The 20,051-nt window shown below is 42.6% G+C and overlaps 1 protein-coding gene across 1 annotated transcript in view; it reads left to right on the top strand.

The window, feature by feature from the left end:
* The window catches only part of LOC121458897 (signal transducer and activator of transcription 4-like), an 80,971-nt gene that overhangs the window by 49,988 nt on the left and 10,932 nt on the right, over positions 1-20,051 (top strand). The window contains exons 5-14 of the mRNA XM_041668269.1: positions 530-608; positions 4,135-4,220; positions 6,154-6,305; positions 8,022-8,180; positions 8,813-8,905; positions 11,493-11,552; positions 11,819-11,836; positions 11,938-12,031; positions 13,310-13,354; positions 19,171-19,254. Coding sequence (XP_041524203.1) covers positions 530-608; positions 4,135-4,220; positions 6,154-6,305; positions 8,022-8,180; positions 8,813-8,905; positions 11,493-11,552; positions 11,819-11,836; positions 11,938-12,031; positions 13,310-13,354; positions 19,171-19,254 — 870 coding nt within the window. The remainder of the gene's footprint in view (positions 1-529; positions 609-4,134; positions 4,221-6,153; positions 6,306-8,021; positions 8,181-8,812; positions 8,906-11,492; positions 11,553-11,818; positions 11,837-11,937; positions 12,032-13,309; positions 13,355-19,170; positions 19,255-20,051) is intronic.

Below are 20,051 nucleotides of genomic sequence, written 5' to 3'. Positions count from 1 at the left end.
TTCTTATCCATTCTTCAGTCAGGGGGCATTTAGGTTGTTTCCAGGTTCTGGCTATGACAGACAAAGCTGCTATGAACATAGCTGAGCACATATCCTTGGGTCATGATTGGGCATTCTTTGGATATATACTCAAAACTGGTATTGCTGGGTCTTGAGGTTAAGTTGTTTTCTAATGCAGAGGACCTATGTTTGGTTCCCACTTGGCAGTTTACAACTCTCTGGCCCTCCAGTTTGGGAGGATCTAAAGCCCTCTCCTGGGCTTCTCAAACACTGCATGCATGTGTGCTCATAAACATAAAATATAAATAAATATTTCTTTGAGTGTAAGAGCCCATTTAACGTGGTCTTCCAGCAGAATGCAGTTTTCCTGTGGCGGAGCTCTCTGGACGTGTAGGCTCCTGACAGATGCTGTTGGAGGCTGGGATCTCCAGTGTATTGTTTAGAAGTACATATAATGTTTCTATGGTGTGTATAAACATTGCAAAATAGTTTAGTATTTCCTTTTGAGCATGCTCTCTTTTGTATAAAGATGACAGAACAAGACACCAAATACTTAGAAGATCTGCAAGATGAATTTGACTACAGATATAAAACAATTCAGACAATGGGTAAGTTATTGCTTTGTCTATAACTATACATAGGGACATAAAAGTAACATGATTATTAAGGTTCTCCGCTGGTAAGAGTAAAGTTGCAAGCAACCTTGATCTTCCTTCTCTGGGTCCCCCACCAGTTTCATTTTTGAAAAATGAAGACAAGGAATATTTCCAGTTTTGCTTTTTCCTCCTCTCCGTTTAAGTTATAAACACATATTTATCTACTAACCAATTCAAAGCACATTACACGTTACATGAGAAATAATATTCACTACAACAAGTATCTCCCCGTGGAAGAATATTCTAAGGTATCAGGACTTCAGGGCTGGGTATGCTGCACATGCTTAGAATCCCAACGATTGGGAGGCTGGAGCAGGAGGAAGGAGAATTGGAAGCCATCCTGAGATACATAGCAAGAAACTTCCTCAAAAGAAAAATAAAACTCAACTAATAAAAATAAAAACAATCATCTAGTACAGTCAGTAAGTTACTGATATTAAACGAGTTCTTATAAAGTAGAACTCTGCTTCATAGAAAAAATTGCAATGTAGATAAAAGTATTAAAAATAAAAACCACACGAAGTCTCATAATCTACAGATAAAGATGGTAAAAATGTCTTATGTCTTCTCTACGTAGTCAAAAACATGTATATCTATGTATTTATCTCTCAAAGTACTAGACATTATATATATTATTGTGTATGAATTTTTAAAGTTTTATTTTTAAGTATTTCTAAGACATAATTTTAACAATTGAATAAATTTCAAAAACAAAGATACTGAATTTGACTCTGTACTTACACATTAATCTTGTTTATAGTTAGATGATTATAGTTATAAAGCAAATAGTTATAGTTAGATGGATGGAGAAAATGAAAATATTTTTAAGACCTGATCTAAATAAGCAATAGTAAATTGGTACTCTGTGATGTGATTATTGGGATAACTGTTGAGATTCTAGTTGGTTCTGTCTGGATTAGTTGACAGGTCTATGCCGGCATAGATTTGTTGGTTTTGGAAATCATACTTTGCTGTGTCAGCCAATGGAGGACTTTAGACATGTGTCTTATATACATTTTTGATGCTGAAAAGAGCAGCTTTTAGAAGAAAGCATTTAATTCGAGCTTGCTCATAGTTTCAGAGGGGTAGTCCATTATCATGGAGGGGTGTGTGGTGGCATGCAGGCAGGTGAGGGAACAGTAGCTGCGAGCTACATCCTGAGCCATAGGCAGAGAAAGAGAGAGAGGCTCTGGACCTGGCATGAGGTTTCAAAACCTCACTGTCTATCCCCAGTGACACACCTCCTCCAACGAGGCCTCAACTTCTGTAGTCCTTCCCAAACAATTCTACTGACTGGGAATCAAGCATTCAAACTGTAAACAGAGATTGCACTTTAGTTCCTGGCCACCCACACCCGAATCATCACACAAAAACTATATTAATTACATCACTGTTAGGCCTATTTCCTCAGGCTTCTTATTAATTAGCTCTTACATCTTAAATTAACACATTTCTATTATTTTGTATTTTATCTCACAAGGCTTGTGGTTTGTTACCTCTTGCTTCTGGGGCAGATACATGGTGTCGCCATGACTCAACCTTCTTTCTTCTCTATCTCTGCTTGGATTTCCCACATTGCTCTATTTTGCCCTGCCAAAGCAGCTTCTTTATTAACCAATGGTAATAAAACATATTCACAAAGTACAGAGGGGAATCCCATATCATAAACATATGAGTTATGGGACTATTCTCATCCAAACCATAATAGGGAAAGATGTAATATTTTTACAATTTTCTTTCTTTTAAAAACAAATGGTTTTTAAAAGAAACCAATATAAACATCTATATTTTTATGGAATCCCCTTTAACCATTCAAACGTTATTAAGACAAACCTAGAAGGCAGTATAGGTGACCATTACCAAATGCCTAATTTTCTGAAGAAGGTGTTTTGTGTTCTTCTGTCATCTTCTGGATGTCAAGACTGCCTTGAAATATTTAAAATGTTCATGATTATTTACATGTTCGAATTTTCTCTTTAGAAGAAATTACACTGCTTAGGTTTAATCACTTATCAAAGGGATCCATGATCCTAGAAAAGTCGGGAAACACTGACTAGTTCATCAAGTGGCATTGAAGACAGATGGATTCCAATTTTCACATAAGCTGTGAAGTTTAAGAATTACAATATAGCATGATACTCTAGACAATAAAACTATTTTGAGTGTAGCATTTTTTTATCTATGTTACCTCAACACTTCTTACTTTTCACGTATATTGTAAGGAGTTTAAAAACGAATTCCAAGGTGGTGGTTTACACCTGTAACCCAGTATGTGGGAGGTGGAGGCAAGAAGAATTTAAGGTCACTCTCAGCCACACAGGAGTATAAGGCCAGCCTGGGTTGTGTGACAGCCCACTATAAACAGACAGACACTAAAAAATGGTTTATTTTTATTTTTTATTTTTGGATTTTTGAGACAGGGTTTCTCTGTAGCTTTTTTTGGGCAAAAATGGTTTTAAATGACCATTTTTAATTACTTAAATCAACAAGTATTTTCCCTACGTGGATATAAGTGAAATGAAAGAAAACAAATTATCTTGTTAATTTAATAAGATAACAAATTACGAATGAGTGAAAGAGAAACAAATTAGAGAGAAAACTGGAAAGTATTGGCTAATGAAATTTCAGTGAATGAAGCAATATACACACAACATTTTACTGTGAGTAGCACTGAAGAAATGGAGAATTTGTGAGCTGTCAAAACCAGAAATAACATCCTGAAGATTAATGATATTTGTAGAGAAATTTGGAACGGTGGTTTTGTTGGCTTTTTTTAAATTATTTTTAAGATAAGCATCCTCAGCCTTCCGCACTTACTGTGTATACCAATATTCAAACTAAGAAGTATGGTATTGGTTTATGGCATATCTTCCCATTCAGGGGGCTAAATGATTTTTCATTTTGGTTCATTTTCTGTACTTTTCCCTGACCAGTTCTGCTGTGAGACTATTCCATTTTGTAAAATGGAAAAGTAGAGATTTTAGCTTTACTAGTTCTTGTAGGTTCATTAAGACTAACTAACTCTCCCATGCAGAGAATGAACGGATTGGGGAGAAAATGGGGAGAGGCCATAGAAGGAGTCTCATGATTTAATCACGAGCACAGGGAATCCCCCTTTTCCTTAAATCTAACCAGCATTTTTTTCCTTAGTGCAGGCAGAACCAGTAAAACAAGCCCTTACAAAACCTTCCTTTGTCTACCACCAAAAACTGAGTGTCAGGTGAAGAGCATCCTTCTTCCGGCACATAGATAGATGTAAGGTCTCTGTGCACACTTGGCTGGAATCCTTCCTGGCAGGATAAGAACATTCCCAGATTGGCCTTCCCTGCTCAACACCAGGAGTCCATGTTGTCTCTGACAGCTTAGGTCCCTGGTCCTGCCCAGGGTGTGGGGGTGGATTGAGATGGATTTGGCTTGGGGGACTAAAAGGCTTGCCCCAGAGGTGAGTATTCTGAATCTGGCCTCCTTTCCTTTGCAGACCATGGTGAGAAGAACAGCATTCTAATGAACCAGGAAGTTTTGACACTGCAAGAAATGCTTAATAGCCTGGACTTCAAGAGAAAGGTGGGTGGCGAACTTTAAATCGGCCAGTTTGCCTGGCTTTTTTCCCCTAAACCTCATCTTACTGAAAATAATCAAGGCCTCAGATTTTATCAGTTCCATTTACACTGAACGAAAACAAGGAGGTGTTTCCAGAAACTGTCCTCCCTGACTGAGTACACTTGAGTAGCCATCCTGCTCCACGCCCCCCTGGCCTCTGAAATGCTGCTGGAGGTATCATGAACTTAAAACAGAAGGTGTACCGAGTTTTATTGTTTACTGTTTAGCATGCTGAAGTGGGTTACACTACACATTTATAATTAAAAATTGCTCGATGACTTAAAACCTTATTGGAAAGAATACTATGTTCTATATTTTCTTCTGAGGATGAGATTGTTAAATATTTTCCCATTTATAAAATCTTCCAAACTCAAGTGTCATTTGTTGGCAACCAAGCATACATATTTTTTGACTCAATGAAATATTTTCAAAAGATTAAATATTCTTATTTCAATTTTCTCCCTGTCTTTAAAAGGCAATGCCGTTGGGATTTAACCAATAACTGGTTCATTTCTAAGCAATCACTTTTCAGTGAATGAACTTACATGATTCCATATAAGTTTATTTCACTTTAAATTGATTATAAATATAACTAGGAATATATATATATATACATACATATATATATTGCAAGCGTGCAAGGAATTAATCCACATGTAAGCCTTTTTATGGAAAATCGGTTTGCATTTTACATGTACCATCTTATTTTGTTTGAGAAACAGAATTTGAGAAGGAACTCTGAAAATAACTTAGCTCATCCACCCAGTTACATATATGAGAAACCTAAGTATAGTAAGGCAAATGCTTTGCTCAGGCTCGCAGTGTTGTTGAAGACCCGAAGAGAAACTCCATCTCCCGATTCCTGTGCCTAGAAAGTTGCTTCGTGGTGTCTCCACGAGCACAAGTAGAGTCTGCTGAAAAAGTAGCACGGAAAGACCCGAGTTTTAATCAGCGTATTTGCAAATAGATGGACAATCACATTTATTTAAAAAACAAGCAAACAAACAAACGTAGAAATAGGCACTGGAGCAATGGCTCCGGGCTTCAGAAAACTGACTGCTCTCTGGAGGGAACAGGTTCATCACCAGTTGAAACTCCACTCCTTGATGGGGGAGAGTCTTCTGGCTTGTGTTAATTTCATTGGTTAAATAAAGAGACTGCCTTGGCCCTTTAATAGGACATAAAATTAGGTAGGCGGAGTAAACAGAACAGAATGCTGGGAGAAAGAAGCTGAGTCAAGGAGTCGCCATGATTCTCCCACTCCCGACAGACGCAGGTTAAGATCTTCCCTGGTAAGCCAGCTCCGTGGAGCTACACAGATTATTAGAAATGGGTTAGGTCAATATGTCAGAGCTAGCCAATAAGAGGCTGGAACTAATGGGCCAAGCAGTGCTTAAAAGAATACAGTTTCCGTGTAATTATTTTGTATAAAGCTAGCCGTGCGGGCAGCCGGGTGGCAGGACACAGCCCCCCTGCTCCTATTACAACAACTCCTAGAGGATCAGATACCTCTTCTGGCTTCGGTAGGCACTGCACACACGCACCATCTGGATGTACAGGCAGACACTACACCTGTACACATATAAACAAGCAGAACAAGCAACTGTTCAAATGCCTGTGTACCACAGCAAGGTTCAGTATTGGCGCAGAAGTTCCCATTGGACACACAGAAACTGAAACATGGGAATGTCTACTGTGGCCACAATTCTTGTGACACTACCCAGTTGTAAAGACTTTGACGTTTGAAAAGGCAATGCTAGACCAAGTAGGAGCTGGTCTCGATCCAATGTTTGGCTAATTTTCATCAAGCCTTCATGTCTCAGGTCAGTATGCTGTGTCAGCAAGAGCGTAACCTGGGTGTTGCTGTGTGCATCTCTTTCCCCGCCTCTGGCTTTAGGAAGCCCTCAGTAAGATGACACAGATCGTGAACGAGTCGGACCTGCTGATGAACAACCTGCTGATCGAGGAGCTGCAGGACTGGAAGAGACGGCAGCAGATCGCCTGCATTGGAGGCCCGCTGCACAATGGGCTGGACCAGCTTCAGAACTGGTAAAGCCATTGACTTTAGTTCTAGTGAAAACCACAGGAAGTGCAGGCTTCGGGGTGCTCGCCACGGGTTACACCAAGCACAGAGGCAAAGGAAGCATCTCCCATGCATAACAATTCCTCAGTATTCAGACATTGATAGCTTCAAAGACTCAAATGAGTTTTTTGAAGCCAGCAATGCATTGTCTGCATGGATGTAAGAAAAATTAGCTTCAAAAATCTTTTTAAAATGTGTGTGCCTTATGGTATGAGTTAAACGTTTAGTTTTATGCTTTCAAACACATTCACTTTGTCAAGGATGTTGGTCAGGGTTGCAAACTTTCCATTGGAAAGAATTGGGGACTCTAACACACATCATGACTGTAATTAGTAATAGCTTATAAACTTGAAAATTACTAAGTCGATCTTCTGCTTTTATAAGAAGAAGGTTGTGAGAGACAATACACATGTTTTAGTTTTGATTTGGCCATCCTTCAGTATACAAATATCTCAAAACACCATGTGTAAAACCACAAATATACATAAGGTTTGCTGGCCAGTTAAAAAGAAAGTTCAGCTAGGCAGAGTAACACACACCATCTCAGGGGAGTCGCAAAAGCAGAACAAGACCCTATATAAAAATATAACACCATTTCAAGTTACATAATCTCCAGCAGTCAACAGCAAGGTGTCTCCTCTTAAAACACAGGCCCGCCATTAAATGTAGACACTACCTTTTTAGATTACAAGATAAAATGTTGATAAAGCTTTCTGACTCACCAACAGAAAATAAGACTGTCTGAGAGAGCAATAGAAAAACACACAGAGAAGCCGGATTGTTCTGTTAAAATTTCAAAATTGCTTTCTGAGGGATAATTCCAGAAAATGGAAGTTTGCCATGCCCCTGCTTGCTCGGGCTTACTTCTCAAGAGAAGTAAAGACGCGCATGCCTCATTTTAAAATATACTGACTTTCGTCAATTCTCCAAACCCAGAGAGATCTGCTGTAAAAACAAGACAAGCAACAAAGGGAGCAAGGAAGACCCCAGCCATGGTGCCCACAGTGAAACCCAGCAGGGGTCACAGCTCCTTGCCTGGTCCCTTCTGTCTAATGCTAGAGAGACGAGTTCTATAAGAACCGCTGGGACTACTCTGCTCCTCACACTGGGGCCCCCTCTTCTTCCTAGTCTGTTCCAGTCTTTCTTGGCCTTCACTGGCTAGGACCTAGCTCCTCCCTGCCATCTCTAAGGAAAAATCCACTTGGATCTCAGAAGCAAGCATTCCCAAACACGGTGTGACTTCTGCCGGGATGGTTCAGTCACCGCTGCCCGCTAAAACTCAGGAACAACAAATGTGTGCAGTGGAGAGGGGAGGGAGGGAGGTGGATTTCCACACCACAGTCTCCATGCCTTGTACCCTACACTTTAAGTTGGTTTCTCTCCAAATTCTTCATACACACACTTAACAGGATCTCAAGGCCTATTAAAAGGGATTTGGTTCCAGATGTTGACGATAACTCATAAAGGATGTCTGTAAATTAAAAACCCAAATTAGAAGATATCTAACATGATATATATTAAAAAGAAGAGAAGGTTGAGGAAAAGACAATAATGACTTGTCATAAATCATCATTGGAATTAAATGATTTCTTTAATTCAACCACTTAATCATTTATTATTTAGTTGCTAAACCAGCTCAGTCACTAAGTGGGGACAAACACCTGTCATTTGCTGTTCAATAGCTTTACCCTGTTGGCAGAAAGTCTTTTCCAACTCAGACGACAACTGGAGAAGCTAGAGGAGCAATCGACCAAGATGACTTACGAAGGCGACCCCATCCCCAGCCAGAGAGCACACCTGCTGGAGAGAGCCATCTTCCTGATCTACAACCTTTTCAAGAAGTAAGTGAATCGCTCGCACACTCGCTCGCTGTGACTGTAACACTCGAGGGGTGCGGGGCAGAGTGGGACCGAGTGGTAGGGACCCCAGGAAGCAGTCAGAGAGCCCAGAGAGCCCCAGGACTGCTTTTCCACTCCTGGCTCCTTAATCCGCTGCAGTGTGTGTGTCTCTCGGCAGCTGACTCAAGTTTTCCGGCACGCACGGTACTCGACCGCACCACCCACCTCCCGCTCAGTTTTCACATTTGAGACAAGACGAAGGGTTTCTTCTTGCGAGCGCATCCAAGAAACGAGGGTGGGGAGCACTTTATGGGAATCCTAATTTTAGCACCAGAACTCCCAACATTCAGTCCAAAACGGCATGAAATGAAGTCTCTCTTTTGTCATGTGGGATAAGCAGGGATGTTTATTGAGTCCGTAACGGGCAATTAAGATTTGCTGTTGTTAATTCAGACCTTTTCCCTGTTATTTTACACTAACGACTTGAGAAACTGCTGAGGAGACAGGAGGTGGGATGGGGGCATCAGCATCTTCCAGGTGTAAGAAGTCCGGGCTTTGTGGGGAAAAAAATCGCATCCAGTTTCTCTGTGGCTTAAATTTTCAACATTTTCAAACGGTCTTTCTTTCCCATGTAGCTCGTTTGTGGTTGAGCGACAGCCGTGCATGCCGACACACCCTCAGAGGCCGATGGTCCTTAAAACCCTCATACAGTTCACTACCAAACTGAGGTAGGCGGAACACAGTCCGTTCTTTTATATCTCTGGCGCGACAGCCACTGCTAACGAAGGCACCTTCCGTTCAGCCCCTCCTGGTCGAGCACCCGCTGAGAGCCCAGGCTGGACTCTGGCAAGTCCCCGCAGCGGAGTTCTGACGAGAGTTTGCTTGTCAAGATCATGACATGCGGGATATTAGCATGAACGTATGTGTTCGTCATCTCAGGCACTCTGGGATTAATTGCGAGGAAAGACCAGGAAGACAGAAGGGGAGAACTGTAGGAGACCGAGCACACAGAGATCATGGCTGACTCTGTTAGGCCACAGAGCGGAGCCAAGAGAAACAGAATAGCAAAGCAGATGGGGACCAATGGTGGGAGACGCGATGTCCAGGAAACGGGTGCCGCACGCTTCCGTGTGATTACCCAGTAAATGTTCTTTCCACAAAACTTTGAGCACCGCGGTCCTGGGTGTATCCCTTCCTGAGCCACCTAACTTAGGGACACGTGGGCTTGGATGATTTTCACGGAGCTTTCTTGTATATTTGGTACATATTTATGAGCAACCAAAACCTAGGTTTTCCCAAGTAAACATAAGACAAGGTGTTTCGGTCCTACTTTCAAAGACATTTGTTGAGCCTTCAACTCCAGGCGCTGCAAAATTCCTAATGAGAAGGAATGCTGAGTAAATTAAGATGCCTCTGTTGATACCACGGTGGAGAGCAACTGAGGGTTCTATGGCAGGACTGTTGCTCACATAGGGGCTCTGGAACCCAGTTTTTAAAAGGAAGGCACTTTTCAGTTTGCCTTTCAAAGCCCCCAATTAACCCTCCTAGTCAATTTCTTTCTGTGTGTTTTGCCAGATTTCTTTGTAAAATTGCATTCTTAAGAGCTGTTCCTTCCTCGTCTCCCTACCCCCATGGAGGCCAGGAGATGGTGACGAGGGAATCGGGAGGGAGACGTAGTGGACATTCGACTTTTACATCCATGTAGTTGACGAGGAAGTTGGAAATGCAGGGAGAGAAAATTAGGAGATAATAAGGGCTGTCTGAAAAACATTCTGAGTGGAAAAGCCCCTGAGCAGGAAGCACTTAGCCTTTGAAAAGATACCTGAGCATAGCCTACCATCCTGTGGGTATCCCGTCCTCCTCCTCAGACTGCTGGGTCCTCCTCTTCTTCCCTGAATTTTGTACAGATTCTCTTGCTAGATCATATAAATTTGCCCTCTAAAGTGTCTCTCTGCCATAGTTTTGTGCTCTCCTGTTTCAAAGAGACGGTGACCACGGAAGACTCTAGGGGCAGTGGCTCTCCACCTTCCTAATGCTGCGACCCTTTAATCCAGTCCCTCGTGCTGGGGTGACCCCCCAACCATAAACTTACTTTTGTTGCCACTTCATAACTGTAACTTTGCTGCTGTTATGAAACATAGTGTAAATATCTGATATGTGATCCCAAAGGGGTCACGACCCACAATCCAGGAACCACTGCTCTGGGGTCAGCCATCTGCACTGTACAGTGGATCAAACCTTTTCTGGAGCAGATAAGGAGGAAGATGGAAAGGAAAAATCTGTGTCCGTGTTCATGATAGCACACACCCCCTTCACCATCTACTACTGACTTTGCCCTTAACATACTCCATCCTGGAGCCAATCTTGTGCAACCCCTTTAAGGACCCTTTGCTTCGCTGAGCACACATCTTTGCTTGGGCTCTTGATGAGCCCTGGTTTTGTGTCTCTCCTTCTAATGCATTTCCTCCATATTCCATAAATCCCACCCAGTTGGCTGGATTCGTATTAAGCTTGAATTGTGCCTTTGTTTGAAGTTAGATCTGTTTTAGTTACGAGCATGTTTGCCGCTATGAAAATATATGACTATTTTTAGAATTACAAGTATAATTTAATTGGGATTTTTCTGTATTCATTTTAGAAGTTTGGTCTTCCTCAATGTTTTCCTCATCAAAATTCTCAAAAATATTTGGTTTTGCTAGGTTTACGAAACATTTGCTTTCATGGTATGGGGAGAGGATGATATGGGGACTTCCAAAAAATCTTTCTTAACTATATATATGGTTTAGATTTCAGCCCAAATATACAGCTGTTTTTCTGAACAGACCAACATATCTAGTGCCTGTCAACTGAGAAAATGAGCAAACAGTCGTGTTTGTCAGTAATGACTGGTGCCTGTAGAGTCACAGAACGAACTCAAGAAGTTTTTACATTTTAAAGCACATCAACCTATAAGTGGCGATAATGTTTTATTTATGTGTCTATACTAGAAATATGCTTAGTTATTTAAATGTAGAAAACGCTTTTACGCTGGGCCATAGTGGTGCACATCTTTAATCCCAGCACTCCGGAGGATGATAAGGCAGGCCATCTCTGTGAGTTCAAAGTTAGCCTGGTCTACAAGAGCTAGTTCCAGGACAGCTAGGGCCACACACAGAAACCCTGTCTCGAAAAACCAAAAAAATAAAGGAAGGAAGGAAGGTAAGAAGGGAGAGAGAGAGAGAGAGGAAAGAAAAAGAGACAGGGAGAGAAAGAAAGAAAAATGTTCACCACTTCTAAATTTCTGTCTTTGATTCTTTTTTTCCCATTTCTTCTCAGACTACTAATAAAATTGCCGGAGCTCAACTACCAGGTGAAGGTGAAAGCTTCCATTGACAAGTAAGATTTCAAAATTCCATTTCATTTCACATATGGCAATGACAGATTTTTTTAAAAAAATTCTTACATAATCATTTTGAACTTGTATATCTATTTCTCTAACTTTTCGTACCACTTCAAATACTTGCTCTCAAGTTCAAGCATTACTTAACTTATGAAGACTTAGATGACGCTCCCTGTAGTGTGACTTAAAGTGGTAGTAGTCTAGAAATGCCTTCCCGGGTCTAATAGCCAGCTCACTTGAAAGGCTCTCCTTGCTTTTACAGGAATGTCTCAACTCTGAGGTAAGATATTTACTCGGCAGATTTTTTTTTTTTTTGTAAAAATTATCCGAGTATTTGTTGACCCAAAACCTTTTTTTAAAGGCAAAAACTTTTCTCTCTAGCAATAGAAGATTTGTGCTTTGCGGGACTCAAGTCAAAGCTATGTCCATTGAGGAAGCCTCCAATGGGAGTCTCTCAGTAGAATTTAGACATTTGGTAAGTAGCAAATAAGATGGCGCAGGCGTTGCCCACCACCCAGCCACACACACACCGCCCAAAGCTTTGCTAACGGGTTATGTAACTCAGAGTATTGTATTGGGCTCCATCCATGAGCATTTCTTACTGTACCAGAGTTCTTTCCGTAATCCTTTTCTTATCTTACACAGTTCCTTACTTCATGTATCCACTGCCATCAGTAAGAAGTTTCTTAGCTAATTTCTTACTTTCTTCTCAATATGGTACATAAGCTGCCAGCATTGATGAGTTCAGACAGCAGGAAGGACATGGAACAGAAACACTGGCAGTGACTTCTGAAGAGCTGTAATTCAGAACGGCCGCCATTCACGGTGGCTGGCCAAGGCTGACCGTGACAACTGCAGAGATCTGTGTTAAAGGCAGAGCTGTTCTGGTTTCATTTTTTTTTTAAAGTCCCCCAGGAAGTGACACCCAATAAGGTGTGGCAGAAAGCACTTTCATTTCAGGACAACTTGGGCTGCTCTTGGGGTGTCCCAACACACCCTCCTACCGTCTGCCTTGGCATTGTCTTGAAAGCTCTGCCCCACTGCTGCTTCTCCTGTTCACCACTTCCTCTTGACCTAGAGTTCTCTTCCTGTTCTCTCTCTCTCTCTCTCTCTCTCTCTATCGCTCTCTCTCTATCACTCTCTCTCTCTCTATCGCTCTCTAATAGTTCTTTTATTTTTTTCTTTTTCTTTTATTTATTTATTTATTTTTTTTTCGAGACAGGGTTTCTCTGTGGTTTTGGAGCCTGTCCTGGAACTAGCTCTTGTAGACCAGGCTGGTCTCGAACTCACAGAGATCCGCCTGCCTCTGCCTCCCAAGTGCTGGGATTAAAGGAGTGCGCCACCACCGCCCGGGTTCTCTCTAATAGTGCTTAGATTTCCAAAGGCCCTATTGCCCTTCTTGCCACCGGCTGTTCGTCTGGTTTATTAACACTTAGCCAACATCCGCCTGTATATGGGATGCCACCACCCCAGCCCGAAGGGTCCGCTTTCCAAAACACAAAACTGGTTAGCAGAAAGACATCTGCACAGACAGACGTATGATGAGGTGAGGTTTCGTTTAGGTTTCTCTACTAGCTCCTGTTGGACCTAGGTAGAGATGTGGGCTTTCAGTGAGCAAGAGTACAAGAGTTATTGCTCTCTCTCTCTCACGGAGCTACGGCTTGTGAACGTGCTGACTGTAGAGGGTGTAGCCAGCTTGATACCCAGCTGATATCAATCCTCCATCTAAACTCTGCCGTTTTCTTTCACACAGCAACCGAAGGAAATGAAGTCCAGTGCTGGAAGTAAAGGAAATGAGGTAGGAAATATGAACTCTTGGGGGAGTTTTTTCTGGGAAACAGTCCTATAACAGCATGTCCCCAAGGCTCTTAAACTGCTTAATTTTATATCTATCTTTCCCTTATGTTTCCCTGATTATAGACATAAAGCTTGATCGTTACAGATAATATGGGGATTCTTGGAGAATAAAATTAAAATAACACATCATACCACCCTTCAGAGAAAACATTAATTTCTGGGTACACCAGTCTAATCTTCTGTGCCTCAAAAATACGTCAGCTAGGCAGTGGTGGCACACGCCATTAATCCCAGCACTTGGGAGGCGAAGGCAAGATCTCTGAGTTCAAGACCAGCCTGGTCTACAGAGTGAGTTCCAGGACAACCAGGGATACACAGAGAAACCCTGTCTTAAAAACAAACAAACTATGGCACAGGCATTGTTTCATATCATAACCTTTTGATTGACATGGCCACACATGGTGAACAGCTCGCCGTTTGGAGAACACGGTTTAAATTGTTTCATTATATTATATTTTATATCGTTGTCACAATTTCTTTAATTAGCCTTCCATCACGGCACACTATCTTCAAAGCCTTTGTTTTCCCCCAAATGTGAAGCAGGTGTCAAAAATCATGCCCCATCTCATGAAAACCATAGCTGAAAAGTAATTTTTCTCCTGCGTAGCATCAATTCATTTGGTCTGTAAAGTTCACATTTCACCAAGTGAACTGGACGAACATTCCATCCAACAGACTGGCTGAGTCCTGGCCGTGAGGGCCATCTTCCAGTTGGCCTGGAAAATTCGGCATTATACTATTTATCTTCATGTTTGAGTATGGAAAAGCTAAGTCTGAGTCCACATTCCTACTGGTGACTGACCACTGTCACCTTTGGAATAATACGACGAAGAAATATTGTACTCTTTGTTTCCTGAGAGGAGATGACGCCTGACACACCCTGCCCAGAGATGCTTCTGAGGTGACCCCAAGACCTCGGTGCAGCTGCCCAGCAATTAAGAGTCTGACTGTCCGGTTTGTACAGATCCACTCACTGGGCTGTTAAATCACAGCTGTTAGGACAGAGACGTCTGAGTCCTCTGGAAGAGCTGTAGAAACCCCGCACCGCGTGGCGGTCTATCCCGCGCCCCAGGCCTGACATCCACACATATCCCTCTATGAGCGTTTCATCCTCTCTCTTGTCCCTTAGAAATCGCCACAGACCATGGCCCCTCAAGGACAGACACTGCTACAGCAGAGTCACAAGCAGGCCTTTCCTCCCAGTGACCCGCAGGGCCAGAGCCTTTGAGTTTGAGGGCTTGAGCAAAACAAATAAGTTAGGGGGAACTTCCCCCCCCCCAAATGTTTCCTAAGTTCCCTGAACTGCTGTTACCCAGCTCGGTGGAATTTTGAAGATAGTTGTGATATTTCATTCAGCGTGGCGTCCCTGAATGCTGTTATTTGCGAATCTGAACAAACCAAATACAATTATTCTGTACTTTTCGTAAGCAAAACAGATCCAATGGGAATACCTCTAAATCGCTCAACTCCTGCGGAACATTGCCATCTTTATCAACGTGAAATCAAAAATCTGTACTGGAATTTCCTTAGAGACATCCTCCTCTATAGAAGACTCAAGCACTGTCTTGTTAGTCGTGTCTACTTATATTGCTGCGAATTTTTGTCCTCTTGTTTTCCAGTTGATAACAGAATCATAGAGAGACATACAATGACTTTGTTTCTTTTTTTAAGTTTGCTAAATCAGGGCCGCTGTTTGAGATATTCCTCGAGCTCCCCCTACTGACAGCCTCTTGGTATGACGCCGAGGTACATTTAGAACAAGTCACAGGCTCCAATGTATGCTCAAGAAACAGTTGACGGCTAGGAAATACGTGGAGAAAGATGATCCAGCCCAGGGGGGTTGGGTCAGTAAGTAGAAATGACCAAAGGAATGCAAGAGAAAGTAGAATAGCAGGCAGGAGGTGGTGTTCATAGAGCCACAGGGCCAGTGGCAAGTTTTAGGAAGACAGGAAGCAAGGATCCCATGACCTCATTCTCGAGCTTCAAAGGTTACCATTGCTTATCCAGGAACACCTGCAGCAAGTGTGCATACCCTGCTGAGAATTGGTTTAACAGTTCCTCCTGGTGAACACTGCGAACGGGGTATTCGGGCTAACGCTGTTAGGTGGATAGCATACGCCTTCCAGTTAGTAGGAGAGCTAGCATTTGCACAGGCAGTTAAAGACGGGGACCAACATTAAACCCTGGTAGTCTGTGCTGCTCATCCTTCTCGGGTGCATCTTTCTGGGATCCTAACAGTCTCTGGGGGGGGGGCTGTGTGTGTGTGAAGGACCTCCTCCTTCTACCCCACTTCACACATCGCCGGCTAGCTAGTTCAGAAACAGGAGCTATCAGCAGAGGCTCCTTGCCAAGACTGGAAGGAAATTAGCAGAAAACTTCCTTAGGAAATGCCCATACCTTTTAGCTGCTGGGTTCCCCTTTGCCTCCCTGCTATGCCTCTGGGGAATTTGAAAACCGCCTTGGTTTGGGCTCCACTTCTCACGGGAGAGATAACTTGGGCAAGCCACTTTCTTCCTCTCAATTTCCTTTTCTCCAGATATGGTTAATGTTATCCTACACTTCTTTTGGCAGGACCCCGTTGGGAGGATGTGTGAGTTAGTTATGGGTGGCAATGGGCCGTGGTCGGCCGTGGTTCTTAGAGATCAGGACTCCGTGCTGCCTGCTCTATGGAGAGCCAGGGTTCCGTGTACGGGGAACTCGCGTGCAGTGACTTGAAACAACTCTAGATCCTTGTTCTTCTCTGCCCACCCACGTGTCACAACCTTAGCTGGAGACATGCCCTCTTTCATGGGATGCAGGGCACACCCCCATCTGTCTGCAAGCAATAACCCCAAGTAAATAAATAAAATGATTCTCATCATCTCTCAAGTGACCAGACTCTGAAGCTAGCTCTCTATCCCGTGAAGTAAGCATTCCCCGGAAATGACCTTTCTCCCCGGTCCTTACAGAAGAGAGGCAGAAAGAAGTCTCTTCCCCTACCCCCGCCCCCTCTAAGCGTAACAGCATCCATTCAGTATCCTCATCGTTCGTACATGCTGAGAATGCTTTCATTTTCACACAAGTCTGTGTCTGTGGGCTCTCCTGTGATTGTCCCGTTAGCGCTCGGCTCATGGGCTGTCCCCTGGTTGTACCTTAGCGCTCCACTCATGAGCTGTCCTGTGGTTGTCCCGTTAGCGCTCCGCTGCTCATGGGCTCTCCCGTGATTGTCCCGTTAGCGCTCCTCTCATGGGCTCTCCCGTGAATGTACAGTTAGCGCTCTCTGCGCATTGTTTGCCAGCATCCAAGCCAGTTCTTAGTTTTCTTTTTGTTTTTAAGATAGATAAATATTTTGTGATAAATAAATATTTGTTAAAAGGATTGTCTCCCTAAGTACTGCAGTTTTGCCTGTGCTGTTATGTAGGTGCTAGCTTATTAAACAAGCAAAGACCTGGAGTTGGGGTGCACACCTGTAGTCTCAATACTCCAAGGCAGAAAGGGGGAACGGCAGAAGACTTCAGGGTCTTACTTCCTCAGCTCACGGCCCTGTTGGAAGCCAGCCTAGGCCACATGGCACCCATCTCAAGCAATCAGACAAGCAAACACAAAGGAACAAACAGGCATGTCTTCTTCCTGGAGGATTTAAGCATTGGTTCATATTGTCTGGGTTTCCAGGATGCGCTACTGGACAATCAGCAGCGAAAGCAATAAGGACAGACCGAGGCATCAACCCCAGGACCATGAAACTGCCTAGTGTCTGGCTTGGACTGCATTGACAAAACAATAAAGGCTTTGATTGATGGCCGTGGAAGTGTTGGAAATTAATGCTGCGTCGCTCTGTCAGGCTTTTTATTCAGTCCTGTGCATTGAATATTGGCCTCATTGCCATATTTTGGTGTCAATGTGTATCCTAACAGAGCAGGGGATTTCAAGCGAACAACATAAATCGATTAGAATGACCAAGAAGCGTTCTTGCCATCCAGATTTAAGAAACAAAACCCTAAAGCATGAAATTTTTCTCAAAGTTAATGGTCAATTCTGGCGGTCATTGCTCTGGTCATAGAAACTTGCTTTCTTCTACTCTCTTTTTTAAAATTAAAATACAATAAAGCCATTGCCCCTCTCCCTCCTACCCCTCCATGTCCCTAGCACCGCTGCCTCCCAAATACGTGTGTGTGTGTGTGTGTGTGTGTGTGTGTGTGTGTATGAGTGTGTGTGTATTCCAGGATCTACATTTGGATGCTGAACACACGTGTCACAACTTTTAAAAAGAGGAGGAAAATACCATAATGAGCTATTACATGCATGCTTACGGATATGAATTGAGCTACCTACCAAAATGGGTGGGCGGGCTGGGAGGCAGGGCTGTTCCTGCTCCTCCAAGTGTAAACAGCACTGTGGTGCTGAATTAATTAATCAGTTAAGTTAGGTGATGGTTGTATGTCAAAGTAGGAGGCTAGGCCGTATTGTAACAGTTTGTTAACTTGGTTTATGGTTATGAAATATTTAAACATGCTAGTATTGGGCTTTCAATTGCCTGCTTGCAGGAGGCCTCTCAATTAATTTGCACATGCTTATCTAACATTGAACTGGATAAAAAAAAAAATGAAGACCACCCCTTTGCGAACGTCCAATAAAATTTAGGTTCCCCAGTCATCCTGTGGGTGTGTTTGTACAGCGTAAGCATCTTTCCTCATCGTTGGGGAGGTTTTTCTCTTCTTTACAGAAGAGAAACATGGTGCAGTTTGGTGTCTTAATAGTAGCCAGGTCCTCGGACTTTATGCTCAACCAAAAGGACGGCAATAGACTTCCGTGCTGTGTGGGGAAGGGAAATGGCCTAGTTGTTACGTTCACCCACTAGGAATACTGCGAGCGGTTGTCCAAGGGATTAGCAAACGGTATTTACTACACACAGTTTTCTGTTAATCTACTGCAAAATGCCACAGTGTGCTCATTTCACCACATCCGGGCAATCAAACCTGCGACGACCTTCTAGCCCGAGGAAGAGAGGCCGTTTTCCCTCTGTCCTTTCTTCGGATGAACACATCCTACCTTTAACGTGATCAGCAGCTCTTATATTCTCTCATGGGATTCTTATTCGCATCATGTTTGGCTAATTTTCTATCTTAAAATGAATGCAGAGGGCTCAGAATTGCTGTTGACCCTTGGAGCTATTCCTCCACTTCTCCCAGGGTGGCCCTGTCCTCTGATCTCACCTGGCTTTTGAAGTTTAGACAAGTCTGTTTCTCTCACTTGTTCCCGGACTTGTTTTATGAACGCTGTGAGCTTTCTTTCACAAACCTGGCCACGTCCCTTTTGAGGCTAAATGAAATGTTAACGGACCACATCAAGAATAATTGCTTCCCAAATTCTACCTGTAGTTCTTGTTAAAATGTCTAAGCTAGACACCCCATTTTTCTAATAGGCTTCTAACAATGGCAACAGTTTTCAGAAAGAAGGTTTGTAGGAACCAGCTTCCGGAGGCTTTCGGTGGGCACACTTGACTGCTAATTTAAATAGGCATTATAAGTCTTTCTGTAGACCCATACATGGGTGGCTTATTAGAATAAGGAATAACTTAGCATTTCAACTACTGAAAATATACCCGAGTTTTAAAATTCACGTTTTGGATACTCAAAGTCATGGTTTGTGGAAAAGAAGATTTCTTTAACTTTACCTTATTTCTTTATTTACCTTATGATGACATTTACTTTGTTAATTTTCATATCTTTACCAGAAAAGCTGCCTTTGTAAGGAAAGAATTCCTTTGTTTCCCCATAGGGCTGCCACATGGTGACGGAGGAGTTACACTCCATAGCCTTTGAGACCCAGATATGCCTCTATGGCCTCACCATTGACTTGGAGGTAAGTGTCTCAAGAAACCTCTCCTCACTAGTAAGTTCCACAGCCACCAGTCAGCATTTATAGTAGAAGCTCAATCATGCTAGGCTGTTGTTTGTCCTTCACGTATTATTTAGAAAAACACTGTGTCAAATATCCACTAAAAAGTTAAGATTCTGGTTAAATAAAAAATGATTTTAAAAAAGTCATGACTAGTCAATATATGGAATAATTTGTTATCCACATTTTTATTATTTTCTGAATTATGAATATTCAACAGAAAGCATACAGAGAAATAACAATATGACTGTGTCATATTGTGATATATTTTCAAAAATGTGAGCTATGTATTAAAATCTCTTGGAAAGTTCTCTGCTGTGGTGAGCAGAGAAAAGTGGTAGGGATGTTTGTGGTATGTCATTTTATGATCATCTAACAGCCGCCATTGAACTTTAAGACTAAAGAAGCCTTTACAGGGTTAAACTGAACGCATTGATTATGAACTCTTTAAAGTCAGGGCACCATGAGTTGCATGTCCACCATTGCCTGTGCACAATTCCTAGCCCATGCTAAAGCCCCCATATATGTTGGATAGACAAGCCAGTGTAGCCATTAGCACTTCATCTCAGGTAGCTTGAGTGTGTTGTTTTAGATTCTGCCTTTTCCTCTTTGTCTGAAGCATTCAAATGTGTGTACAATTCTCCACATCTTTCTCCTAAGCCTTCATAAGCTGCCTGGTTCCTCAGCTCCTGGGTGTTTCTAGCCACAGGAATTTTGTGTCTATTAGGAAGGGACGGCTGTTCCGTGATTAGCCTCCCAGG

This window comes from Microtus oregoni, unplaced genomic scaffold (genome assembly GCF_018167655.1).
Source record: "Microtus oregoni isolate MIOR12 unplaced genomic scaffold, Mior012 000018F_ref0000195, whole genome shotgun sequence".
In the NCBI taxonomy this organism is placed as follows: Eukaryota; Metazoa; Chordata; class Mammalia; order Rodentia; family Cricetidae; genus Microtus; species Microtus oregoni.
Note: the sequence above shows the minus strand (reverse complement) of the source record. Positions and strands in the feature narration are given on the sequence as shown.